Genomic DNA, 27,640 nt, shown 5'->3' on the forward strand with positions numbered 1-27,640 from the left:
GTGAGTGTTGGGTTAGTATATTTATCAGTCCTCTCCATGCTTTCTTACATTGTTTGTATTCCATTTGTACCTTTATACTCCTCTGTACATCTTTCTGGGCAACTGGCAATTCCTAGGCATTTATCACTTTATTTTCTTCTCGGAAGTTTGTCAGTTACTTCTATGATATTATACATCATAATTTTCTCACTAAGTATTTAACTATATTGAAACAGTCTGTGAGCACTAAGCATTTTACCTCGTCTTATGAACTGTGACAGTCACTTTAATCATGCTGTACAATGTTCCATATGGATTGCATATTATCTCATTCCTCTACTTATTCTGCCAGTTTTTTCCTGTACATTTTTCATTATACCCTTTAAGTCGGGACTGATCTTGATTTGCATGGCGCCATCTCAAGTTGAATCATTAGACTAATATAAATTCAGAGTTTACTAATATTACTATACTTACCTGACTCTGGTTACCCATTATATCATACATGTACAGTGCGTTGAAAAAGTATTCAGCCCCCTGGATCTTTTCAATCTTTTCCCACATATCATGCTTCAAACATAAAGATGCCAAATGTAAATTTTTGGTGAAGAATCAACAACAAGTGGGACACAATTGTGAAATTGAACAAAATGTATTGGTTATTTTAAATTTTTGTGGAAATTCAAAACTGAAAAGTGTGGCGTGCAATATTATTCGGCCCCTTTACTTTCAGTGCAGCAAACTCACTCCAGAAGTTCATTGTGGATCTCTGAATGATCCAATGTTGTCCTAAATGACTAATAATGACAAATATAATCCACCTGTGTGTAATCAAGTCTCCGTATAAATGCACCTGCTCTGTGATAGTCTCAGGGTTCTATTTAATGCACAGAGAGCATCATGAAGACCAAGGAACACAACAAGCAGGTCAGTGATACTGTTGTGGAGAAGTTTAAAGCCGGATTTGGATACAAAATGATTTCCAAAACTTTAAACATCCCAAGGAGCACTGTGAAAGTGATCATATTGAAATGGAAGGAGTATCATACCACTGCAAATCTATCAAGACCCGGCAGTCCCTCTAAACTTTCATCTCAAACAAGGTGAAGACTGATCAGAGATGCAGCCAAGAGGTCCATGATCACTCTAGATGGACTGCAGAGATCTACAGCTGAGGTGGGACAGTCTGTCCATGGGACAACAATCAGTCGTACACTGCACAAATCTGGCCTTTATGCAAGAGTGGCAAGAAGAAAGCCATTTCTCAAAGATATCCATAAGAAGTGATGTTTAAAGTTTGCAACAAGCCACCTGGGAGACACACCAAACATGTAGAAGAAGGTGCTCTGGTCAGATGAAACCAAAATCGAACTTTTTGGCAACAATGCCAAACGATATTTTTGGCGTAAAGGCAACACAGCTTATCGCCCTGAACACACCATCCCCACTGTCAAACATGGTGGTGGCAGCATCATGGTTTGGGGCTGCCTTTCTTCAGCAGGGACAGGGAAGATGGTTAAAATTGATGGGAAGATGGATGGAGCCAAATACAGGACCATTCTTGAAGAAAATCTGTTGGAGTCTGCAAAAGACCTGAGACTGGGACGGAGATTTGTCTTCCAACAAGACAATAATCCCAAACATAAAGCAAAATCTACAATGGAATGGTTCACAAATAAACGTATCCAGGTGTTAGAATGGCCAAGTCAAAGTCCGGACATGAATCCAATCGAGAATCTATGGAAAGAGCTGAAAACTGCTGTTCACAAACGATCTCCATCAAACCTCACTGAGCTCGAGCTGTTTGCCAAGGAAGAATGGGCAAGAATTTCAGTCTCTCGATGTACAAAACTGATAGAGACATACCCCAAGCGACTTGCAGCTGTAATCGCAGAAAAAGGTGGCGCAACAAAGTATTAAGTTAAAGGGGCCGAATAATACTGCACGCCCCACTTTTCAGTTTTTGAATTGCCACAAAAATTTAAAATAACCATTAAATATCGTTCAACTTCACAATTGTGTCCCACTTGTTGTTGATTCTTCACCAAAAATTTACATTTGGTATCTTTATGTTTGAAGCATGTGTGGTGTAGTGACCACTGTGTCCGCTAGGGGGTGCTGTGTGGGTGTCCCAGGATGGGTGTACAGGCACATCCAGTGTGGTAACAGGAGTAGGGTGCTAAAGGACCATTATGTATCCCAAGGTGGGTGGGCCTTGGGATGAAGGCTTGATTATGTACTGATCAGCAGAGCTACTGCTGATGTTTTGTTCCAAAGTGTTAGGGAGAAGCCTTCAGGTGATTGGTGAGACGGGTGGGATCAATCACCTACAAACCCGGACAGGGGAGTATGTCTAGAACGCCATAGTATAGTGTATGTGTGTGAATGGTTGTAGGATCTGCGATGAGGTCATAGCCATGTGATCCGGTGGGCGTGGCTACGGACCATATAAGGTGACCAGGGTAGGTCACATGAGTGAATGCTTGGACCCGGTTGGTCCGTATGAAAGGTCTCGATAGACCGACTGCAGGAAGATGTGTCTGCCTTCCTGAGTGCACGTGGGGACGCTGTGTATCATGGCTGCATGTGTCTGAGAGTTCCCAGGAGAGGGAATGAACGTCAGGACTGAGAGCAGCTATGAGGTAACCCGGACAGGGGAAATAACTGTGAGGCTAGAGAGCCTGTGTACCGGACATAACAAAGCCTGTATGACCACAGGGATAACAGAGCGGAGCTCTGTCATGGACGCTATGCTGTTTGGATATGAACTTTCTGTTGCATATTGCTTTGGTTTATGATGACGAAGAAACCGCATGGACTATGTTGATGTTTTTATGAAAAACCCGTACCGGACCTGGTTATTTGGCTGCAAATCGAGTAAACCCCTACCAGAATGACAAGTGCTACCTTACACATGATATGTGGGAAAAGGTTGAAAAGTTCCAGGGGGCTGAATACTTTCGCAAGGCACTGTATGTAAAGATTATGTAATTTTTCAAAATCCACTACATGTGCATTTCATTATTCTTTTACCTTGCCGAGTCTTTTTTAAATTTTTTCTTTATGTAATTGTTGTTATTCTGTGATGTAATTAATAAAATGTATACTGTTTCTTTGACATAGATTGTGAATCATGTTATAGGTTACAATTCTAATAGGATACACAACGGAGTTGGTTATTTATGCATTTATTTCTTATATAACGTGTTTCTCCAGCAATGCTTCAAGGTTGGGATGATGTTCTTGGGGTTATACTCATCCTTTTTCTTCCTCCATATACGGTGAGTGGAGTTGTTACCAAAAAAATTCTAGTTTCATCTGATCCCATGACCTTCTCCCATGCTTTCTCTGGTTATCCAGATGATCATTGGCGAACTTCAAACGGGCCTGGACATCTGCTGATTGGAGCAGGGGAACCTTGCTTGACCTGCAGGATTTTGATCCGCGACGATGTAGTGTGTTACTAACGTAATGTTTTAGTCTGGGGTCCCAGCTCTCTTTCAGGTCATTGACCAGGTCCTCCAGTGTAGTTCTGGGCTCATTCCTGAGCTGTCTTAGGCCTGTTTCACACTTCCGTTTTTGTGTCCGCCAAACGGATCCGTTTCCGTTTTTTTGACGGAAACTGATGCAAACGGATCCGTTTTTAAAAAAACGGATCCGTTTTTTTGACGGATCCGCGGTAACCACTAATGGAAGTCTATGGGACAAAAAAAACGGATCCTGCAAAAAATGGCGGATCCGTTTTTTTACGGAAACCAACGGATTTTGACGGATTTGAAAAAACGGAAGTGTGAAACAGGCCTTAGAATCGTTCTTACCCCATAAGGTGAAATCTTGCATTGACTCCAGACCGAGGAAGATTGACAGTCATCTCATGTTTCTTCCATTTTCTAATAATTGCGCAAACAGTTGTTGCCTGTTCACCAAGGCCATGGAGGAGAGGTTGGAGTATAATTCAGTGACTGTGTGAACAGCTGTCTTTTATACAGGTAATGCATTCAAACAAGTGCAATTAATACAGGTAATGAGTGCAGAGTAGGAGGGCTTCTTAAAGAAAAACTAACAGGTCTGTGAGAGCCAGAATTCTTGGATTGGTAGCTGATCAAATACTTATTTCACGCAATAAAATGCAATTTAATTACCGTATATACTTGTGTATAAGCCAAGATTTTCAGCACCTTTTTTTGTGCTGAAAACGCCCCCTTCGGCTTATACACGAGTCACGGTCCAGAAAGCCGGCGGTGGAGGGGGAGCGGCGGAGCAGTGGCAGGAGCCGGCGGCTGTGGCACAGTGACAGCTGCAACTACAGCCACCGGCTTCTTGAAGACATCATACCCACCCTCCTCGTGCGGTCCCTGGTCCCTGCATCTCCGATGGTCTCGGCGTTAGCATCTTCTTCCTGTGCAGACTGGTCACGTGGTACCGCTTATAAAAGTAATGAATATGCACGCGTCTCCACTCCCATAGGCGGAAGCACATATTCATCACCTTAATGAGTAGTATCACATGACCGCTCTGCACAGGAAGAAGATGGCCGCTACCATCGGAGATGCAGGGACCAGGGATAGTGCGACGAGGGTGAGTAGAACGGCGGGGGGTGAGCGAGCCAGCCAGCCAGCCAAATACAATGATGGGGACAATGATGGTGCACAATACAATGATGGGGGACAATGATTGTGGCGTGTGTGTGAGAGCCCAGCCAGCCATGTATACAATGAGGGGACCGGAGGAGCCATGCATACAACAGGGGGAGCCACACATACCAGTCACAGGGATAAGGGGACAACAGTACGGGGGTGCCACACATAGCAGGATGGTGATGAGGGGACAATGCATACCTGGATTATACTCGAGTCAATAAGCTTACCCAGTTTTCAGTGTCAAAATTAGGTGCCTCGGCTTATACTCGAGTATATACGGTATGTAAAAATCATACAGTGTGATTTTCTGGAACTTTTTTTTAATGATTCTCTCTCTCACAGCTGAAGTGTACCTGCGATAAAAATGACACACCTCTCCATTTTTTTGTAGCTGGGAAAACTTGCAAAATCGGCAGTTTATAAAATTCTTATCTTGCACACTTATACATTTATGTGTACAAAACTTGATTAAAAAGAAAACTGGGTAATTAAAAACAAAGCCATGAGCAGTGTGAATAAGACACCACAGAGACAAAAATGGAGACCAAGATGGTATTGCAATGAATCATCGTACAAGGCCCCCTGAGAAAGCAATGCCAAAACGTTTCTTGGAGCTGACGCCACCACAGGGACTAGGAAGACCAACGGGTATGGAATCTTAATGATCATTGTCACAATGCTTATGTGCACTTTGGCATGGCTGTGTAGTGCACTGGGCACTTTATATTACCTCTTGTTAACTCCGTGCTCCAATTTGACTGCAGGAAATTTTATTTATGACCTCCAGGTGATCACATCTCTGCAAGGTCTCCTTTTCCTTTGCATTGGCACAAGCATTTCAGACATTTTATGCATTGGAAATGTGATTCATTTTGCAGTCATAATTATATATACTTATAACTCATGTACTGCTGGTTTTGCACATTATTAATCTAATTCACTATATTATGTATACATATTTGTCTCCCACCCTATTTACAATCATTCATAGGATTACGATCTTGGGCTCCATTATTATCTCTACGGTGTCTTATTGACGCCAATCATGGCTTTGTTGTTAATTAACCCATTTTCTTTTTAATCATGTGTTGTACTCTAGTTAATAAATAAATATAAATATATATATATAAATATATATATATATAAATATATATATATATATATATATATATATATATATATATATATATACATATATACACACACACACACACACACACACACACAGTACCGACCAATATATTATATATCTTATATTCTAGGTTCTTCAAAGTTGCCACCTTTTGCTTTGATTACTGCTTTGCACACTCTTGGCAATGGTTTTCACTTCACAGGTGTGCCCTGTCAGGTTTAATAAGTGGGATTTCTTGCCTTATAAATGGGGTTGGGACCATCAGTTGTGTTGTGCAGAAATCTGGTGGATACACAGCTGATAGTCCTACTGAATAGACTTAGAATTTGCATTATGGCAAGAAAAAAGCAGCTAAGTAAAGAAAAACGAGTGTCCATCATTACTTTAAGAAATGAAGGTCAGTCAGTCTGAAAAATTGGGAAAACTTTGAAAGTGTCCCCAAGTGCAGAGGCAAAAATCATCAAGCGCTACAAAGAAACTGGCTCACATGATGACCGCCCCAGGAAAGGAAGACCAAGAGTCACCTCTGCTGCAGAGGATAAGTTCATCCGAGTCACCAGCCTCAGAAATCGCAGGTTAACAGCAGCTCCGATTAGAGACCAGGTCAATTCCACACAGAGTTCTAGCAGCAGACACATCTCTACAACAACTGTTAAGAGGAGACTTTGAGCAGCAGGCCTTCATGGTAAAATAGCTGCTAGGAAACCACTGCTAAGGACAGGCAACAAGCAGAAGAGACTTGCTTGGGCTAAAGAACACAAGGAATGGACTTTAGACCAGTGGAAAGCTGTGCTTTGGTCTGATGAGTCCAAATTTGCGATCTTTGGTTCCAACTACCGTGTCTTTGTGTGACGCAGAAAAGGTGAACGAATGGACTCTACATGCCTGGTTCCCACTGTGAAGCATGGAGGAGGAGGGGTGATGGTGTGGGGGTGCTTTGTTGGTGACACCGTTGGGGATTTATTCAAAATTGAAGGCTTACTGAACCAGCATGGTTACCACAGAATCTTTCAGCGGCATGCTATTCCTTCCGGTTTGCGTTTAGTTGGACCATCATTTATTTTTCAACAGGACAATGACCCCAAACACACCTCCAGGCTGTGTAATCATAGAATCATAGAATCGTAGAGTTGGAAGGGACCTCCTGGGCCATCTGGTCCAACCCCCTGCTCAAAGCAGGATTCGCTAAATCATCCCAGTTAGATGTCTGTCCAGCCTCTGTTTGAAGACTTCCATTGAAGGAGAACTCACCACGTCTCGTGGCAGCCTGTTCCACTCATTGATCACGCTAACTGTCAAAAAGTTTTTTCTAATATCTAATCTGTGTCTCCTCCCATTCAGCTTCATCCCATTGCTTCTAGTCTTTCCTTGTGCAAATGAGAATAAAGTTGATCCTTCTACAATGTGACAGCCCTTTAGATATTTGTAGACAGCTATTAAGTCTCCTCTCAGTCTTCTCTTTTGCAAACTAAACATTCCCAAATCCTGCAACCTTTCCTCATAAGACAGGGTTTGCAGACCGGTCACCATTCTGGTCGCTCTTTTCTGAACTTGCTCCAGTTTGTTGATGTCTTTTTTAAAATGTGGTGCCCAAAATTGGACACAATATTCCAGATGAGGCCTGACCAAAGAGGAGTAGAGGGAAATAATTACTTCACGTGATCTAGACTGTATGCTTCTGTTAATACATCCTAGAATTGCATTTGCCTTTTTTGCTGCTGCATCACACTGTTGACTCATATTCAGTCTGTGATCTATTAGTATACCCAAGTCTTTTTCACATGTGCGGTCACTTAGCCCTATTCCTCCCATTCTATATATGCTTTTTTCATTTTTATTGCCCAGATGTAGTACTTTGCATTTCTCCCTGTTAAAAACCAATTCTGTTAGTTGCTGCCCACTTCTCCAGTTTATTTAAATCTTTTTGAATCCTCTCTCTCTCTTCTCTAGTATTAGCTATCCCTCCTAGCTTTGTGTCATCAGCAAATTTAATCAGTTTACCCTCAATTCCTTCATCTAAATCGTTGATAAAGATGTTGAACAATACAGGGCCCAGGACAGAGCCCTGTGGTACCCCACTTGAGACATTCTTCCAACTGGATGTGCAGCCATTTACGACCACTCTTTGGGTCCGATCACTAAGCCAGTTATGAATCCACCTAACAGTTGCCTTGTCCATTCCATACTTAGTCATTTTTTCAATAAGGATTGTATGAGAGACTTTGTCAAATGCTTTGCTGAAGTCAAGATATACTATATCTACAGCATTTCCTTGATCCACCCAATCAGTAATACCGTCATAGAAGGAAATTAAATTAGTCTGACATGACTTATTAGTTACAAACCCATGCTGACTCTGTTTAATCACTTCATTCTTATCCAGGTATTGACATACATGTTGTTTAATAATTTGTTCAAAGATCTTTCCTGGTATAGAAGTCAGACTCACCGGCCTATAGTTGCCTGGGTCCACCTTCTTCCCCTTTTTGAAGATAGGAACAATATTTGCTCTTCTCCAGTCTTCTGGCACTTCTCCTGTTCTCCAAGAATTTTCAAAGATTATGGAGAGGGGTTCAAAAATTTCTTCTGCTATCTCCTTCAGTACTCTGGGGTGTAATTCATCTGGACCTGGAGACTTGAATTCATTTAGGTTAGCTAAGTGTTTCCTCACTATCTTTCTGTTTATAGATATCCTGGATTCTTCTATTCCCTTAATAGGACAGTGAATAACAGTTGATGTTACATTTCCTTTCTGAGAGAAAACAGATGCAAAATAGGAATTTAAAAGTTCAGCCTTCTCAACATCCTGTCTTACCATTTCATAATTTTCATCCTGTAAAAATCCAATAGCATCTTTGACTTTTCTTTTACTTTTGACATATCCCCAAAATCCTTTATTATTGCTTTTGACATCTCTTGCAAGCCTCAATTCATTTTCAGCTTTAGATAATCTGATTTGTGCCCAGCAGGTTCTGCAGACAGCATTATATTCTTCTTTAGATATGCCTCCCTCTTTCCATTTTATAAACATTTTTTTCTTCCTTTTTAGCCTGTGCTTAAGTTCTGTGTTCATCCATCCTGGTTTCCTTAAATGCTTCCTATTCTTCCCTCTTTTCGGAATTGTTAACAACTGTGCTTTGAGAATTTCATTTTTAAAGATTTCCCATCCTTCCTGGACATTTTTGTCTTTAAGGATATCCAGCCATTGGATCCCTCCAATTCTCTTTCTGAATCCCTTAAAATCTGCCTTTCTGAAATCTAACCTTGACGTCTGAGTCTTCACAGGTCTTCCGCCTCTAGTTATCCAAAATTCTAAAATAGCATGGTCGCTACCTCTTAGGGTCCCAGCCACTTTTACCTCCTCAACCATTTCCCCCCTGTTTATAAGGATTAGATCCAAGAGATATTTGACCAAGAAGGAGAGTGATGGGGTGCTACGCCAGATGACCTGGCCTCCACAGTCAAAAGACCTGAACCGAATCGAGATGGTTTGGGGTGAGCTGGACCACAGAGTGAAGGCAAAAGGGAAAACAAGTGCTAAGCATCTCTGGGAACTCCTTCAAGACTGTTGGAAGACCATTTCCGGTGACTACCTCTTTAAGCTCATCAAGAGAATGCCCAGAGTGTGCAAAGCAGTAATCAAAGCAAAAGGTGGCTACTTTGAAGAACCTAGAATATAATACATATTTTCAGTTGTTTCACACTTTTTTGTTAATTATATAATTCCACATGTGTTAATCATAGTTTTGATGCCTTCAGAGTGAATCTACAATTTTCATAGTCATGAAAATAAAGAAAACTCTTTGAATGACAAGGTGTGCCCAAACTTTTGGTCTGTACTGTACATACATACATATATAAATTCTCAATTTGTGTGCATTAGCACTGGAGAAGCGTAGGGGAATTGAGGGTGGTCATATCCAGGTATCTTCCGAGCGGCACAAGCACACAATAGAGCCTGCTAGCGGCACATCACTCCTCATCTAACTAACCAATCTGAGACTGCAGCAATGATCGATTACCTAGGAATTGAACTGTACCCTACAGAACTAAAAATTCTGCTATACTTGAGAAAAAGGATTTCTAAAAAGAGATAGTTACCGTATTTGTGTTTGCAAGCACGTTACAATTTTTACCATTTTAGAATTAAAAAACCTCTATAGAGGGAACATGTTAGTAAGATCAAACCTCCTAACCCATCTCTGTGGACACGAAAGTTGTAATAAATGACACCTTGATACCTCCGATCCAATATCTTATTCCATATCCAAGAAATCCAAAATTTCTTAATAAGTAAATGAGTTGTTAAGATCTATGGGTGGGTACAAATCTGTATGAGAATCTGCCACCAAAGTTTATTTTAAGTAAAAGTGGGCACTACCAGTGTGAGACATATAACTAACACAGAACGGTAGAACTGAACTTTGTCTCCTTACAAACTCATTTTCTGTAGCTCTCACTGCTCAGCACTGGTTACCTGTGAAATGGAACCTGAAGCACTGAGAGGAACCCGAAGATGTGTCAGTAAAGGTGCAGTCAGACTGACAAATTACTCGAGCGAGGATCGCATCGCAATCCTTGGACTGGTCGTCAGCTCTCCGGACCCGAGCATGACAGATGCATAGAAATACATGGTGGCATGCTCAGGTCAGGAAAGCCGTCTACCAGTCCTAGGATTGCGATGCGATCCTCTTGCGAGTAATACAGCAGTCAGACTGCACCCTTATAATCACACAAAGCTCTGCAGTGAGAGCAGAGCACGCCTATTACACATCACATGGATATTGCCCCTTCATATAAAATAATCACTGGAGGCAGATTGTCATGGAGATCAGTGTTCAGGCCATAGCCCTGAACAGCTCATATTCTTATAAGAAAAATGTGGATTTCTGTGAAATAAGTCAACGAACTTCAGATATCAAGGTAAAGTTCTACATAACTTTCCATGACTAGCATGTCCATATAGATGGCTTGGGAGGGTTGATCCTACTGATGACAGATTCCCTTTAACCCTTCCTCTAGACCAGACTACCAGCATTACCACTGTAGCTAACCACTAAGCTCAGCCACTGTGCCAAGGCGGGAGACACACATCTCTGAGCTCACTCATTGGTTAGAGCAGTGATGTGTGCTCATTATGTCACTGCTACAGCCAAAGCACTGAGACCGGAGCAGTGATGGGAAGGAGAGGCTGAACCCAGAGAGGGCGAGAACCTGTTGAGTTTGTTATTTTCCGCAGCTTAGGGCCTATTTTCCTGAACGTGTACAACCCCTTTAAGCTGCTTTACTACCCTAGGCCACCAAGTATGGCAGCGTTAACTCATTTAATACATTAGCACAACAAGGAATACCTTGTTAACACTCATCCAGCACCTTAGACCACCAAGGATTAACTCTTAACTACTCTAAACCCAAAAATGAATGCATTAAAATGGTCTTTGTGTTCAGCCTAACACATGCTTGAAAAATGGGCACTCATATTTAAGTGAAACGCTCTATGTTTGAGAAGTGGGCACTCCTATATATGTTCAAGCCAGCAACGCAACATCGTTGGTGGCCTGAACATGTGTGCTCCCGATGCAGCTATAACGCAGCCTTATCGTGACAACCAGAGCGTGGTTGCCACAATGCCCCTTGGAGCTGAACTGTCAGCAACACTATAGCACTACTCCTTGGCTACTGCGCAGACCCAAAAAGCCGTTCTACTGCAATCTATAAGGCTGGAGGATACCCCTAGACCCACAACAGTAGTCAGTCAGTTTGCCCGTGAACTGTAAAGAATAAAATCTAAAAGGCCAAATAATGAAGGAAAAGGTAACAAAGAGGCAATTCATAAAGTTGCATCTTTTTACAACTATTACCTAACCAGACCAAATTAAGATAATGGGAATGACCCTTTATATGTTCCACTATTCCTGCCCACCAGGAAAATCTACAGTATTTCCTAATTAACGTTGACTATATTTTCCTTGCTTTCTATGGTCTAAAAGTTAATAAAATGCAAAATATATAGTGCATCTAAAATCACTGCTAAAGTTAATTTCCAAGTACTATGTGACATAAATAACTATAACAGTCCAGGAAAAGCAGGTGGCACCAACCTATCTCCACGGTCTCAGTCTCTACCTCCTGTTCTTCTGCTACATCTTGCATCATGAAGGTCTCGTCATCATACACCAGGACCTGAGCAGCGTACCCTTCCTCCAGGATGGCACTGGGAACTGGCTCCACAATGACAGCTGGGTACTCAATTTCCTGAACGTCTTCCTGTCAGGACCAAAATAATGTAAGAGATGGGAATGTATGGTAAGAAACACGACCTCTGAAATTAGTTCTATTTTGGGGAAGATTATTGGTTTATAGAATTCTATAGTTCTGACTTGATGAACCTAAATAATGGAATGATGTCATGAGACAGTTTAAATTAAAAGTAGGAAATACCTATTAGTCATGGGTATATATATCCTATCTTTATTCAGATCCTACCACTTCCACTGGTAAATTATCTTACATGACCAAATGGGAATAGGAGGTTTGGCAGGGATCAAGCCAGATCCTGCAATTGTTTTATACCTTACATACAAACACTGACAGAAGTCATTTTGGGGTGTTATATCGTTCCTTCCCATCTGTCCAAGCATATGCTTTTTCAGACTCACATTTTTTAAGGCAATGTGGTAGAGAAAAGACATTAGTTCAGGTTAGTACTATCTATTCGGGATAAGGATAGATGACCAACTAACAAGTATCTTGTCTGATTCCCAGGAGAAGTCTGATAAGATAAGGTATCATGGAAGCCATATTAGCGTTTATGGTGGTGTAGACTTTTACTAGTTTATCTGTGTCTCCAGTTTACTGATCTGCAGAGTTGAGCAAAAAGACTTGCAGGATCCGAATGTAGCGGCCACATTGGTAGTCTGTAGCTGTTAAACCAGAGCCTTGCAATTCTTTTTTGCAGAACTCATGTTTAGCTTCCTTTGTAATACATTGCTATACACATTCTTATACAAGGCTGAATGTGGTATTTTACTGGTCTTTATACCGTAATGTTTTCTATCACTTATAGGGGTTGTCTGGGACTTAAAAATTGATGATCTGTGGTTAGAATAGGTTATCATTATGAGATAAGTGGTCTGACAACCAGTATCCCCAGAATAAGCTCAAATCTGATCTGGCAGTGGACGAACATAAGCTATGTATGAGGTGGAACGCAGCAGTCACCAAGTGTTAAGTCCTGACTAATCCCTTTAATGTAGTTAAAAAAAAAGGAAGGTGGACACATCTGTAGATAACCATGTGCTCACTCCCCTACTATCTACTGAGCACTGATTTTACCTTTAATGCAAAGTCATAAAAATTGAAGGAAACAAACTAAAAATCGAGATGCAAAATGTCACAAGCTGCGTTGACCTTAGTAAGAGGGAGCCTGCAGCGTGTGATGTTTTACCACTCAATTTTACTTGCTATTTTATATTTGTTATTTTTTATTTAATAGATCTGTGACATTACAATAAAGAGAGTTTCAGTATGTGCTAGAGATGGTAAGACTTAATTCTCACGTCCCTTTCCATCAGACACGAGAGAGGTATGTGGCCACTGCATGGTAGTGGGAGTACTGCCCCTTCCCAGATGACATCCAAGGCTCTTCTTTTGATTAGCTGCCCTGGCGAGATATCACACGATTGTCACACAGCAACAATGGCCAGTGAATCAAAAAAAAAAAAAAGAGCCATACAGGTAAGAGGCGGTATTCCCACCAAGCGTAGCAGCCACAGACTAATGTCGTGACCAATAGAATGGGGTGCACGGGAAAATTCACACCATCTGGAGTATTTACTGCACCCATCAGTTTACCTCTTTGTAGTTTGGTATAGTTTGAGGTCAAGGTCCCAGTTTGTATTGTGTTATATATTGCCCTGTATATAGGTGAACTGATTGTACCTAATTATAATGTCAATTTTTTCCTCACCTGCTCAGGATTTTCCACGCCATTGCTGACATAGCTCCCCACTGATCCACCACCATCTAACACAGCGGAGGTCATGTTGCATCCCCTGACTCTCGCTGCAAGCAAACTGGTCAACCAGTCGTCCCAAGAACCACTTGAATCAGAAGTTCACAATGATCCTGTAAAAAAAGAAAAAATATGGCAACTTTAAAAAACATGTTTAACCTGTGTTGGATACACCTCATACACACCTTACCTTTATGTAGCAATATTCTGACTTGGATAGATAATGTGCCAAATATACAGAAGTACAAAAACTTACAAAATAGAAGCTGCAGACACACAACAGAAAATGTAGACTACTATGCAAATGGCCATAATTTAAAAAAAAATATATTTTCATGACTTCATGCTGCAGCTCCTTTACTAATCGATTCCACAGCAAAATCCACATACATGCAAAATTTATTTTACTTACATAGGTATAAATCTTTATATATAAATAAATGAATGTATGTGTGTATGTATGTTTGTGTGTGTATGTATGTTTGTATGTGTGTATCAGCCACGCCCACTCCACACAGACCCACTCAATCAATAAGCATCTTTAATTTCACCAGAGCTGTGATTGGTTGCTATGAGCAACAGTTTTCCCACTCCACAACACCTCAGCAGACACTGGCCGGATGGGAGAAATCTAGCATCCCCGGGAACATAAGCTCCCAGCCATTGTCTGTTCCCCCAGAAAGGAGCAGAGAGCACATGACAGAAATGAATGCCCCCCCTGCCCATATACCCATCACACATCCTCCATCCCATAGGCACATTTTCCCCCTTAAAGGGATCTCCAGTATGGAAGTTCGGATAAATCCCTCAGCGCTCTGATTCTGACCCCAGACTTCTATTAAAGGGATCTCCCAAATGGAAGGGAGGGCAAATCCATTCAGCACTCTGGTTCTGACCCCAGGCCCCTCTTAAAGGGATCCCCGGCATGGAAGTGAGGGCAAATCCACTCTGCGCTCTGGTTCTGATCCGAGGACTCTTTTAAAGGGATCCACGGTATGGAAATTAGGACCGTTCCACTCAGCGCTCTGGTTCTGACCCCAGACTGACGGGATGATGTGGCATATTAGGGGAAGTAGTCTGGTGGCTCTGACGGGATGATGTCAGATATTAGTGGTAGTAGTCCGGTAGCTCTGGCTGACAGGATGATGTGGGATATTAGCGGTAGTATTCCGGTGGCTGTGGCTGACGGGATGATGTGGGATATTAGTGGTAGTAGTCCGGTGGCTCTGATGGGATGATGTGGGATATTAGTGGTACCGTGTTTCCCCGAAAGTAAGACCCTGTCTTACATTAATTTTACCCCAAAAAGTCCCACCCTGTCTTACTTTCGGGGGAGGTCTTACATTAGCCGAAAAAAAATGACAATTTCTTTTTAACCAATAAATTAACATTTATTAACATGCTGTTATACCCCATAACAGTGCCGTATCCCACTGCACACAGCCCCACACCCCATAACAGTGCCGTATCCCACTGCACACAGCCCCACACCCCATAACAGTGCCGTATCCCACTGCACACAGCCCCACACCCCATAACAGTGCCGTATCCCACTGCACACAGCCCCACACCCCATAACAGTGCCGTATCCCACTGCACACAGCCCCACACCCCATAACAGTGCCGTATCCCACTGCACACAGCCCCATACCCTATACAGTACATGTTTCCCTACTTGGTTTTTAAATGCTGGACGTTTTCCTCTGCGGTGCGGCTGTGGGTGCGGAAGGCCTGTGCTGCAGGGAACGCTGTGCCAATCAGCAGGGAAACAGCGGTGACGTGGGGCTGGGGCGGCCAATTACAGCCCGAGCTGCTGGACCAATCAGTGCTCGAGCCGGGGGCCGGCGGTGACGTGGGGAACAGGGGCGGCCAATGAGCTGTTGAGCTGGGCGGATTGCGGGGTTAACACGGCGAGTTAACCCCATGAGCGCTGGACCTGCCCAGCTGCACCTGAGGACACCTCTGGAGCCTGGGGACCCAATGGGGGACAGCGGCGGCCCAAAGGTAAGGGCCTTACATTTCACAGCGGCCCCCAACCCTGCCTTACATTCGGGGGAGGCCTTACATTGAAGGACCCCCCCGTAACCCCCACCCTGTCTTACTTTCGGGGGGTCCTACTTTCGGGGAAACACGGTAGTAGTCCGGTGGCTCTGGCGGGATGATGTGGAATATTAGGGGTAGTAGTCTGGTCGCTCTGGCTGACAGGATGATGTGGGATATTAGGGGTAGTAGTCCGGTGGCTCTGACTGGATGATGTGGGATATTAGTGGTAGTACGGTGGCTCTGGCTGACGAGATGATGTGGGATATTAGGGTTAGTAGTCCGGTGGCTCTGGCTGATGGGAAGATGTGGGATATCAGGGGTAGTAGTCCGGTGGTTCTGGCTGACGGGATGATGTGGGATATTAGGGGTAGTAGTCCAGTAGCTCTGGCTGACGGGATGATGTGGGATATTATAGTGAATGTGGCTATGCGGAGTGGGTGGGGCTATACACCCAGAGATTATCGCTGGACTCTTCAGCTAGTAATATTAGTAATATATATTTGTATAAACTAGAGTTGAGCGACTTTTGGTTTTTTAGGGTCGAGTTTCGTTTCGTGAAACCCGACTTTTCCAAAAGTCGGGTCGAGCAAGATCGGCCGATTATAGGGAAAAGTCGGGGTCGTCCCGAAACACGAAACCCAATGTAAGTCAATGGGGAATAAAAGTCGGCAGTGAGAGGAGGACAGGAAACACACCTACAGTGCCCATTTGAATGCCAAAAGCATCAATTCTTCTTACTTAAGCTTGTCAACCTTAATTAACTTCATAATACAAGTTATGCACTGAAAAATGGGGGTTATTTGGCTAAAGTTGTGGGGGGGTAGGGCTGGCTCCAGGTTTTCATGTGCCCTGGGCGAAAGAGCGCCCCTTTAACACATACCACAACTCATCATGCTCCGATACGGCAGAGAAATAGCGGTATAGTACAATGAAAAATACTTCACTTTTTACATGTCATGACGAGGCCCATCTATTTCTCCATACAGAATCATTGGTCCCATATAATGTTTGAAACAGTATATGATGAGCTCCACATAATGCTACAGTATATGTTGGTCCCCATGGATGAAGCTCCACTGTCTTATGGGCCCAAGTAATGCTCCAAACATAATGGGCCCCATTTCTAATGCTCTAATGTATAATGGGCCCTGTAAATGCTGCTCCAGTGTCTGATGTCCACCTTTGGAATGTTCCAGTGTATGGTGGGCCCCATCTATCATTTTCCAGAGTATAGTGCTCCCCAAAAATTGCTGTCCCAACATTGAAAACAATCAAATAAGTCTCCTCGCTAGGGAATCCCTGTACTAGTCTGGACTCCTCGTCGTCCCCATCTTCCATCTCACTGCACAGTATTTCAACCTTGCAAGTGCTGTGATCCTGAGCAAGCAGGGGGGGCCCACTCGTTGGCACGGGAATGGCACAGGGCCCCTGATAGTACGGTGGTGTGTCTGATGGCGGGTGGGCCGAACCTGCACTTTCATCTGCAGCTTCCTCTTTGTCACTGTGTAAGATGGAACTGTATATGGGAAGGGTAACCTGAGTTTCATCAGGGTCAGATTCAGGCCGTGTAGCGTGCGAGGGGAATATAGTGGTCTGGGTCAATGTACCAGCAGATTCATCGAGCAGTGGCTGGGCATCAGTGCACTTGTGTCGCCCCCAGGAGTACGGTCGCCACAGTGGCATTACCTTCCTCCTAGGGAGTGTGATGTCATGCTTTGGAGCAACGAAGGATCTCTCTAGCAGGTTAACTGATTGGGCGGCGTTATTCCCACGAGTCATGACCCTCCAAACAGCGTTCATGAAGGCAAAGTGTTTGTTTTATGTGGGCAGTATGGTTGCAAAGCTGAACCTTAAAGGAATGTCCAGAAGGGCACCACCAGGAGTGGAGCCTACGGTTAAATTCGACTCCACCTGGGAAACCTCAACCATGCCAGCTACAGAACAGATGCACACATTGCAAGCTTAATTCCGTTAACGAATGAGACTCCGTCATGCCCCGCGGTCCGAGTCCGGCTTACTAGAGGGACACGTGAGGCTCTGGCACATGAGATTGGCCAATAACTGGTGTGTCATGCCCTTACATGTCCGTGGCTGCATGTGCGCTACACTGAAAAGGCCAGCGTTTGTCGCTTACAGGTGCAGATAACCCGCTGAACAACGTTAGTGATGGGGATCACTGATTACAATTATTACCCGCGAACGATGATTTCCCAGTAAATGCAGGTCAACTGCAGTTCCGGAATTAGGCCTAACCGTCATTCCTGAAAAAATGAAAAACTTACGTGTGCAAACCACAGGTGCTGTAGCTTGCTTAACAGCTCGCCAGCCGTTCTCATGCCCAGTATGGATTACACGTGATTGCACAAAGGTGAGAAAGGGTACCGTATCCCCGGATAACATGTATGGATAGCGTACACATTCAAAATATATGCCTATACATCAGGAGGCAGGCTCAGACGGTGTTAGGCCCAGTATGGATTGCACGTGATTGCACAAAGGTGAGAAAGGGTACCGTATCCCCGGATAACATGTATGGATAGCGTGCACATTCAAAATATATATCTATACATCAGGAGGCAGGCTCAGACGGTGTTAGGCCCAGTATGGCTTGCACGTGATTGCACAAAGGTGAGAAAGGGTACCGTATCCCCGGATAACATGTATGGATAGCGTACACATTCAAAATATATGTCTATACATCAGGAGGCAGGCTCAGACGGTGTTAGGCCCAGTATGGCTTGCACGTGATTGCACAAAGGTGAGAAAGGGTACCGTATCCCCAGATAACATGTATGGATAGCGTACACATTCAAAATATAGGTCTATACATCAGGAGGCAGGCTCAGACGGTGTTAGGCCCAGTATGGATTGCACAAAGGTGAGAAAGGGTACCGTATCCCCGGATAACATGTATGGATAGCGTACACATTCAAAATATATGTCTATACATCAGGAGGCAGGCTCAGACGGTGTTAGGCCCAGTATGGCTTGCACGTGATTGCACAAAGGTGAGAAAGGGTACCGTATCCCCGGATAACATGTATGGATAGCGTACACATTCAAAATATATGTCTATACATCAGGAGGCAGGCTCAGACGGTGTTAGGCCCAGTATGGCTTGCACGTGATTGCACAAAGGTGAGAAAGGGTACCGTATCCCCGGATAACATGTATGGATAGCGTACACATTCAAAATATATGTCTATACATAAGGAGGCAGGCTCAGACGGTGTTAGGCCCAGTATGGATTGCTCGTGATTGCACAAAGGTGAGAAAGGGTACCGTATCCCCGGATAACATGTATGGATAGCGTACACATTCAAAATATATGTCTATACATCAGGAGCAGGCTCAGACAGTGTTAGGCCCAGTATGGCTTGCACGTGATTGCACAAAGGTGAGAAAGGGTACCGTATCCCCGGATAACATGTATGGATAGCGTACACATTCAAAATATATGTCTATACATCAGGAGGCAGGCTCAGACGGTGTCAGGCACAGTATGGATTTGACGGCCCAGACTACACAGCGGAGGAGCAGGGAGACGTAAAGATTGCAAATGCTGGGGCCCTGCCCAAGCAAGGGGGGCCCACTCGTGGGCGTCGGTACTGGCACTGGGCCCCTCATAGTACGGCGGTGTGTCTGACGGCGGGTGTGCACCACCACCGTCAGAGACACTTGATTGCACTATGAGGGACCCTGTGCCAGTGCCCGCGCCCAAGAGTCGGCCTACCCACCTGTCCAGGGCAACGGCACCACTAGGTGGTGACCCCGGCCATGGGGGGGGGGGGGCAGCACAGTTAGGGAGTTTTAGAAAGTGGCATATGTTGATGTTGGACATTCAGCTGATGCAAAAGGCGAAATAGGTCAAGTCCCAGGAAGAGGTGGACCAAAGCAAGCCATTTTTCTGTCACCCTATGTGTCATCGGGGGAAGGTGGGACAAAATCCTTGGAAACCCATGCATGGTTCATTTTAATGAAGGTTAGATCATCCACATTTTGGGTTGACAGACGGGTCCTTTTTTCTGTCAGGATTGATCCAGCTGCACTGAAGACTCTTTCCGATAGCACACTTGCAGCTGGGCAAGCGAGCTCCTGTAAGGCATATTGTGCCAATTCAGGCCAGGTGTCCAGTTTAGCGGCCCAATAGTCAAAGGGGAATGACCTGTGTGGGAGAACATCAATATGGGAGGAAAAGTAGTTTGTAACCATAGTTGACAACTGCTGTCTCCTGTCACTTTCCATCGATGCAGTATTACCAGTTGTGTGAGCGGTACTTGAAAAATCAGTCCACAACATTGTCATGAAACCCCTGTCTCCAACGCCACTTCTGCTGTGTGCACCATGAACACCTCTGCCAAGCTGCCCCCGGCCCATACGGCTCGTGTGAGAACCATCACCGCTGCTGTGTGCTGGGAATGCCTCAAGCAACCGATTTACCAGAGTTGCTTGTTTATTAGCCAATATTAGGTCAAGGTTCTCCTGTGGCATGATGTTTTGTGATTTGCCTTTATAGCGTGGATCCAGGATGCTGGCCAACCAGTAGTCGTCATCGTTCATCATTTTGGCAATGCGGGGGTCCCTTTTTAGGATCTGCAAGGCATAATCTGACATGTGGGCCGGTGTCAATGATGCACTGCGAGTGCTGGGTGAAGGAGCACTTTCTGGCAAATCCACATCCCTCCAGTCACGCACAAACCCTGTACCAGACCTTGCCACGGCAACATTTTCACTTGCCCCACGAGATGCATCCTCCTCCCCTAAGTAATCATCCCCATCATCATCCTCCTCCTCCTCCTCTTCTTCCTCCACCTCGTCCAGGAGAGGTCCCTGAGCAGACAATGGCTGAATGTCATCAAGGATTCCCTCCTCCTCTTCCTCCTCATCAACATTGGCTGCAGACGCCTGCTCCTTAAGGTGCGTCAAAGTTTGCATGAGCAGACGCATAAGTGGGATGCTCATGCTTAGGATGGCGTCGTCTGCGCTTACCAGCCGTGTGCATTCCTCAAAACACTGAAGGACTTTACAGAGGTCTTTCAGCTTCGACCACTGCACACCTGTCAACTCCATGTCTGCTCTCAAAGTGCCTGGCCGTGTATCCTCCCACAAATGCATTATGGCCTGCCTCTGCTCGCACAGCCGCTCCACCATGTGCAGGGTGGAGTTCCACCTTGTTGCAATGTCGATAATGAGCCGGTGGTTGGGAAGGTGGAGCAATCGCTGCAGCTTCTGCATACAAAGGGAGTGTACAGGCGACCGGCGGATGTGCGCGCACAGTCTTCGCACCTTCTGGAGCAGGGCTGTTAACTCCGGATAATTTTTGAGGAAGCACTGCACCACCAGGTTCAAGGTGTGAGCCAAGCAAGGTATGTGGCTGAGTTTTGAAAGGGCTATGGCTGCCACAAAATTACGGCCGTTATCACTAACTACCTTGCCTGCCTCAAGATGTACACTGCCCAGCCATGACTCAGTTTGTCGCTTCAAGTACTCGGCCAGCACCTCGGCGGTGTGTCTGTCGCCCAAACACATCATCTGCAACACAGCCTGCTGACGCTTTCCACTAGCTGCTCGATAGGGGGACACCTCGTGTGCAACAGTGGCAGCTGCAGATGGAGTGCTCGTACGACTGCGCTCTGTGGACGAGCTTTCGCTTCTGGAGGAGGAGGAGGAGGGTCGAACGCCTACAGCCAACTGTTTCCTATACCGTGGGCTAGGCAGCACTGTCCCACCACCGCTGTCCCCTGTGGACCCTGCATCCACCACATTAACCCAGTGCGCAGTGATGGACACGTAACGGCCCTGGCCATGCCGACTGGACCATGCATCAGTTGTGAGGTGCACCTTTCCACTCACTGACTGCTTGAGTGCATGGACAATGCGGTCTTTTACATGATGGTGGAGGGCTGGAATGGCTTTGCGAGAGAAGAAGCGGCGACTGGGTAGGTCATAGTGTGGTACTGCATAAGCCATGAGTTCGCGGAAAGCTGCGCTTTCCATCAACCGATAGGGCATCATCTCAAACGAGATTAGTTTGGCAATGTGGGCGTTCAAACCCAGTGTACGCGGATGAGAGACTGAGTACTTTCTTGACCTACTCATAGTGTCTGGGAGGGTGAGCTGGACTTGAGAGCTGCATATGGTGGAAGTAGCGGTGGACAGGGCGGACTGAGAGAGGGTTGATGATGGTGATGGAGTTGGTGTTCTTTCTGATGGCCTAGATTCAGTATTTCGTTGATATAACAGTGGGATTCCCTGACTGCTGTGGCCTTGCAACGACACCTCAACATTTGCTGCTGTGCTAACCGGTGGGCTTACAGTGGGGGAAACAATGTAGCGTTGCTGACTACCTTCTTTGTGATCAGTTGCACATGTGGCACTTGTGGTTTGGTGTTGTGTCCACGCTTGCAAGTGCATGCTGGTTAAATGTCTAAGCATGCAACTGGTATTCAAATTTTTCAGATTTTTCCCTCGGCTAAAGGTCTTTGCGCACTTCTTACAGATAACCTTGGCCTGATCATGAGGATTTTGTTCAAAAAAGTGCCAAACTGCACTCTTCCTACTTTGGCAGACATTTTGTGGCCTAGCACGCTGTGATCTTTTGACCCTCTGGACAAGCTGTCGAGCAACTCTTTTGATTTTTGGAACCTGTCTTTGGAGTGCTCCGGGCCTGCCAGATAACAGCTGTTGCGATGTCGATGTCTGCTGTGGATGCTCCTCATCTGAGCTATTGGAAGCAGCACCCTCTTCCCCCAATGGATGCCAATCTGGGTCAACAACTGGGTCATCCATCACCTCCTCTTCAATGTCATGTGCACCTTCCTCTGTGTCACCGTGTATGGTGGTATAGTGTGCGGGAAGGGGCACTTGAGTCTCATCAGGGTCAGAATCTGGCTCTGTACACTGCGAGGACAATGTAGTGCTCTGAGTGAATGTACCAGCAGAATCATCCATCAGCGGCTGTGCATCAGTGCACTCCATGTCAGATTCATCTTGGCCTGGGTAATTCACCATTTCACTTGATAATCCAGGCATGGTATGTGAAAACAGCTCCATGGAGTAATCAGTATTATGGCCTGCGTCATCCTTCAATCTTGGTTGGGGTGAAGGACACAAGGAAAGGTGTGGTTCATGAACATGAGCCTCCAATGACGACTCAGTGCTTTTATTTTTTACAACTTCAGAAGAGGAGGCGATAGAGCTGGAGGCTGAGTCAGCAATGTAAGACAAAACTTTTTCCTGAAGCTCTGGCTTTAAAAGCGGTTTGCCAACTCCTAGAAAACTAAGCCTTCGAGGCCTTGTGGAGCCAGACGATGATGCAGGCTCAACACCTCCTGCATTCGGTCCTATTTTGCTTTTGCCACTACCATCAGATCCACCACCAACACCATCATTACCAGCTGCCAACCCCCGCCCAATTCCACGGCCTCTTCCACCAGCCTTCCTCATTTTTGGTAGAAATGTAGACAAAATCCAACAAACTATATAGTAATGTAAAACAAGGTACAAGGTGTCTATAGGACAGGGCAGATTTTGAGTTTCTGTAGACACTTGTGGACACTGGACACTTTTGGATTGTGTGAGGCCCACTGAATATCACAGCGCTATGTCACTGGCTCGATGTCGCAGGTGTGAAAAATGTTACTAGAGGATAACGGAGATTTTGAATTTCTGCACACACTTGTGGACACTGGACACTTTTGGATTGTGTGAGGCCCACAGAATATCAGAGCGCTATGTCACAGGCTCGATGGCACAGGTGTGAAAAAAGTGACTACAGGATAAGGGAGATTTTGAATTTCTGCACATACTAGTGGACACTGGACACTTTTGGATTGTGTGAGGCCCACTGAATATCAGAGCGCTATGTCACAGGCTCGATGGCACAGGTGTGAAAAAAGTGACTACAGGATCACAGAGATTTTAGAATTTCTGCACACACTAGTGGACACTGGACACTTTTGGATTGTGTGAGGCCCACTGAATATCAGAGCGCTATGTCACAGGCTCGATGGCACAGGTGTGAAAAAAGTGACTACAGGATAAGGGAGATTTTGAATTTCTGCACACACTAGTGGACACTGGACACTTTTGGATTGTGTGAGGCCCACTGAATATCAGAGCGCTATGTCACAGGCTCGATGGCACAGGTGTGAAAAAAGTGACTACAGGATAACGGAGATTTTGAATTTCTGCACACACTAGTGGACACTGGACACTCTTGGATTGTGTGAGGCCCACTGAATATCAGAGCGCTATGTCACAGGCTCGATGGCACAGGTGTGAAAAAGTGACTACAGGATAAGGGAGATTTTGAATTTCTGCACACACTAGTGGACACTGGACACTTTTGGATTGTGTGAGGCCCACTGAATATCAGAGCGCTATGTCACAGGCTCGATGGCACAGGTGTGAAAAAAGTGACTACAGGATAAGAGAGATTTTGAATTTCTGCACACACTAGTGGACACTGGACACTTTTGGATTGTGTGAGGCCCACTGAATATCAGAGCGCTATGTCACAGGCTCGATGGCACAGGTGTGAAAAAAGTGACTACAGGATAAGGGAGATTTTGAATTTCTGCACACACTAGTGGACACTGGACACTTTTGGATTGTGTGAGGCCCACTGAATATCAGAGCGCTATGTCACAGGCAGAAATTGGCTAGTGTATCACAAACTACAAGGTGTATGTAGAATTGGGCAGAATAGGAATCTCCCTAGAGTGTAGGTCTGTAAGAACGGAACAAGTCCTCCACTTATCCTTCCACAGTGACACACAGATAGCTTCACTGTGGCCGTGATAACAGCCGTTACACGGTACTGAGAGGAGCGTGCACGTACACGGCTGTCCGGTGTACGTAAAATTGTCAAGCTCCGTGTTTTTTAAGTATACGGACTGACACACGCTGTCTCTCTATAGTTTTGAATGTGATCAAACAGCAAATATATTTAACTGTTTGAAAGCTAGACAAAACTAGTAGGTGCAGGTCTGTAAGAACGGAACATGTCCTCGACTTATTCTCACAGAGTGACACACAGATAGCTTCACTGTGGCCGTGATAACAGCCGTTACACGGTACTGAGAGGAGCGTGCACGTACACGGCTGTCCGGTGTACGTAAAATTGTCAAGCTCCGTGTTTTTTAAGTATACGGACTGACACACGCTGTCTCTCTATAGTTTTGAATGTGATCAAACAGCAAATATATTTAACTGTTTGAAAGCTAGACAAAACTAGTAGGTGCAGGTCTGTAAGAACGGAACATGTCCTTGACTTATTCTCACAGAGTGACACACAGATAGCTTCACTGTGGCCGTGATAACAGCCGTTACACGGTACTGAGAGGAGCGTGCACGTACACGGCTGTCCGGTGTACGTAAAATTGTCAAGCTCCGTGTTTTTTAAGTATACGGACTGACACACGCTGTCTCTCTATAGTTTTGAATGTGATCAAACAGCAAATATATTTAACTGTTTGAAAGCTAGACAAAACTAGTAGGTGCAGGTCTGTAAGAACGGAACATGTCCTCAACTTATTCTCACAGAGTGACACACAGATAGCTTCACTGTGGCTGTGATAACAGCCGTTACACGGTACTGTGTGAGGAGCGTACACCGCTGTATGGTGTGAAAAAATGCACGCTCAGTACCTCAGCAGGACAAAAAAAAAAAACTGGGATTGCTTTTAAAAAAGCAGTTTGCAGAGCAGTGGGTAAACAGCAATGCAGCTGTCAGGAAGCCTTAGAAGGCAGCCTAACAACTAACACCGCTGATCCACCACAATATAGCCTCCCCTTGCACTGCACGCACAGTGACTGGTGTGTTGTACAGGCAAAATCGCTAGCAGCAGAAGCAGTTTTTTTTCTTCTTCCCTGCCTAACGCTCTCCCTAAAGAATCAGCAGCAGCAACCTCTCCCTATGCTAAGATCGGCAGAAGTAAGATGGCGGTCGGCGTGCACGCCCTTTTATAACCCCTGTGACTCCCACCAAAGCAAGCCAATCACTTGCATGCCCTTCTGAAAGATGGTGGTGACCCCTGCCTATGTCATCACGTTGCCCACAGTGTCCGTGGATCCTGATTGGCTGAAAAAGAGCGCAAAACAAACTTTTGAAACGCGACTTTGGCGCGTAAGTCGCCGACCTCGTGACCGACCTCATCCTAGGGTCGGGTTTCGTTTCATGAAACCCGACTTTGCCAAAAGTCGGTGACTTTTGAAATTTTTCGACCCGTTTCGCTCAACTCTAGTATAAACTATTTGTTGAGAATTTCAGCCCGAGTATGGCAAGGGGTGAAATCCGCAATAAATACCAAACAAGGAAGTGACATGCTGCAGACTTAAAAATTTACAGTGCAGATCAGAGATCTGATATTTTTTAATCTTATTAATCCTTTAAAAGACCAGACTGAATTTAACCTTAAAGTGGTTGTCTGATATGTAAAATGTCTTTTGCACATATCTATTTTAAACCCCTAACCACTTCTGTAATTTGCTTAACTTTAAAATACCCTACAGTTCTCCTGAAACAGTAAATCACTTTATGTGCTTTTTTTTAACTCCATTTCCTCTGACGTTTTGTTTTAGGGGAGTCACAAACAGGATGATGGCCCTGCAGTCACTTCTCCCTTCAAGTTACCCCTCCTAGATCAGAACGTCATTATGGTACAGCGCTGTGGTCACTTACCACAGTTTTTTTTCATTGCTGCCCTCTGATGACAGTGAGGTGATGGAAACTGTGAGAGAGGTCAACGCCGGCCCGCAGCTTGTTTCCATGATTTAAAACATCATCGGGTGGCAGTGATACAGGGTGAGTGACCCAGCTTGTGGATGGGAGTTTGTCTATCCTGCTCTGCTTTTTGCCTTCTCTTTGGTATTTATTTACCCGGCGGTAATGATTCTACTGCTCATCAGAGACAATGTTTGCCACGCTGTTATGCACATGTCAGCATGGCAAATGTTGGATGCTTGGGGACCTCATTAAAGTGAATGGGGTCCGGGTTCGGATACTGTTCGGGTACCCGAACTTTTTTTTTTTTTTTTTTTAAACTGTTCGGTCGAACTCGAATATTCAGGGGTCCACCCATCTCTACTATCCAAGTTTAGCACATGTTTACAAATGTTCTATGTGTCCTCATTTTGTCACACAACACACATCTATGTAGTAATCCAGTTCAACCCAAACATGCTGCAGTATGTCCCCATCGATGGTCATTAAAGCAGCGGTAAAGCTCATCCATTATTGCTAGCAGCACGGAAACAATGTCCTTGAAGTACCCTCAAATAAAGAAGTCAAGCACTGTCACACCGGGAGACCTGGGGGGACATCTGAAGAGTGCTGAGTCAACACCAGTACAGCGCCTAATCCACCAGTTGGGGAGGTCATCGTCAAAATAGCGATGCACCTCTAAATGCTAGTAGGGCATCCTGTGTCCCAACCACAGAATGCTCTGGACGACAGGTGGGTCACTTTCATACCATCTTCGGAACGCTCACTGCACGGTAACGATTGATTTACTCTTCTGTTACTCAAACACAAAATGCTTTCTCTTGCATAGTCGCCATTTTAGGATCTGATGCCACCCTGCCACCTGGCGAGTCTCAAGTGAGTCTGCACGCGCGAGTTACAAACTCTAAAACATGACCTTTCAATACGTTCTCATTACAAAACAAGTTAAATGTATAAATTTGCAACAATATGAATGCAAAACCTGATAAATCTTTTATAATCACCCTGTATTTATTGCCACCCACTATGATAGTGGTATCTCTGGAGCCTAAAAAAAAGAATCAAATCCCTATGTATTAAAATAATTTAAAAAAAATAAACACAAG

The 27,640-nt window shown here is 44.8% G+C and overlaps 1 protein-coding gene across 1 annotated transcript in view; it reads right to left on the bottom strand.

Moving 5' to 3' along the window:
* Positions 1 to 27,640, bottom strand: part of ELF2 (E74 like ETS transcription factor 2) — a 117,816-nt gene that overhangs the window by 54,341 nt on the left and 35,835 nt on the right. The window contains exons 3-4 of the mRNA XM_073572108.1: positions 13,721 to 13,878; positions 11,853 to 12,018 (exon numbers count right to left, since the gene is read on the bottom strand). Coding sequence (XP_073428209.1) covers positions 11,853 to 12,018; positions 13,721 to 13,795 — 241 coding nt within the window. The 5' untranslated portion in view covers positions 13,796 to 13,878. The remainder of the gene's footprint in view (positions 1 to 11,852; positions 12,019 to 13,720; positions 13,879 to 27,640) is intronic.

The sequence above is a fragment of the Dendrobates tinctorius genome, unplaced genomic scaffold (genome assembly GCF_039654945.1).
Source record: "Dendrobates tinctorius isolate UK_male_01 unplaced genomic scaffold, ASM3965494v1 ptg000030l, whole genome shotgun sequence".
NCBI classification, from domain to species: Eukaryota; Metazoa; Chordata; class Amphibia; order Anura; family Dendrobatidae; genus Dendrobates; species Dendrobates tinctorius.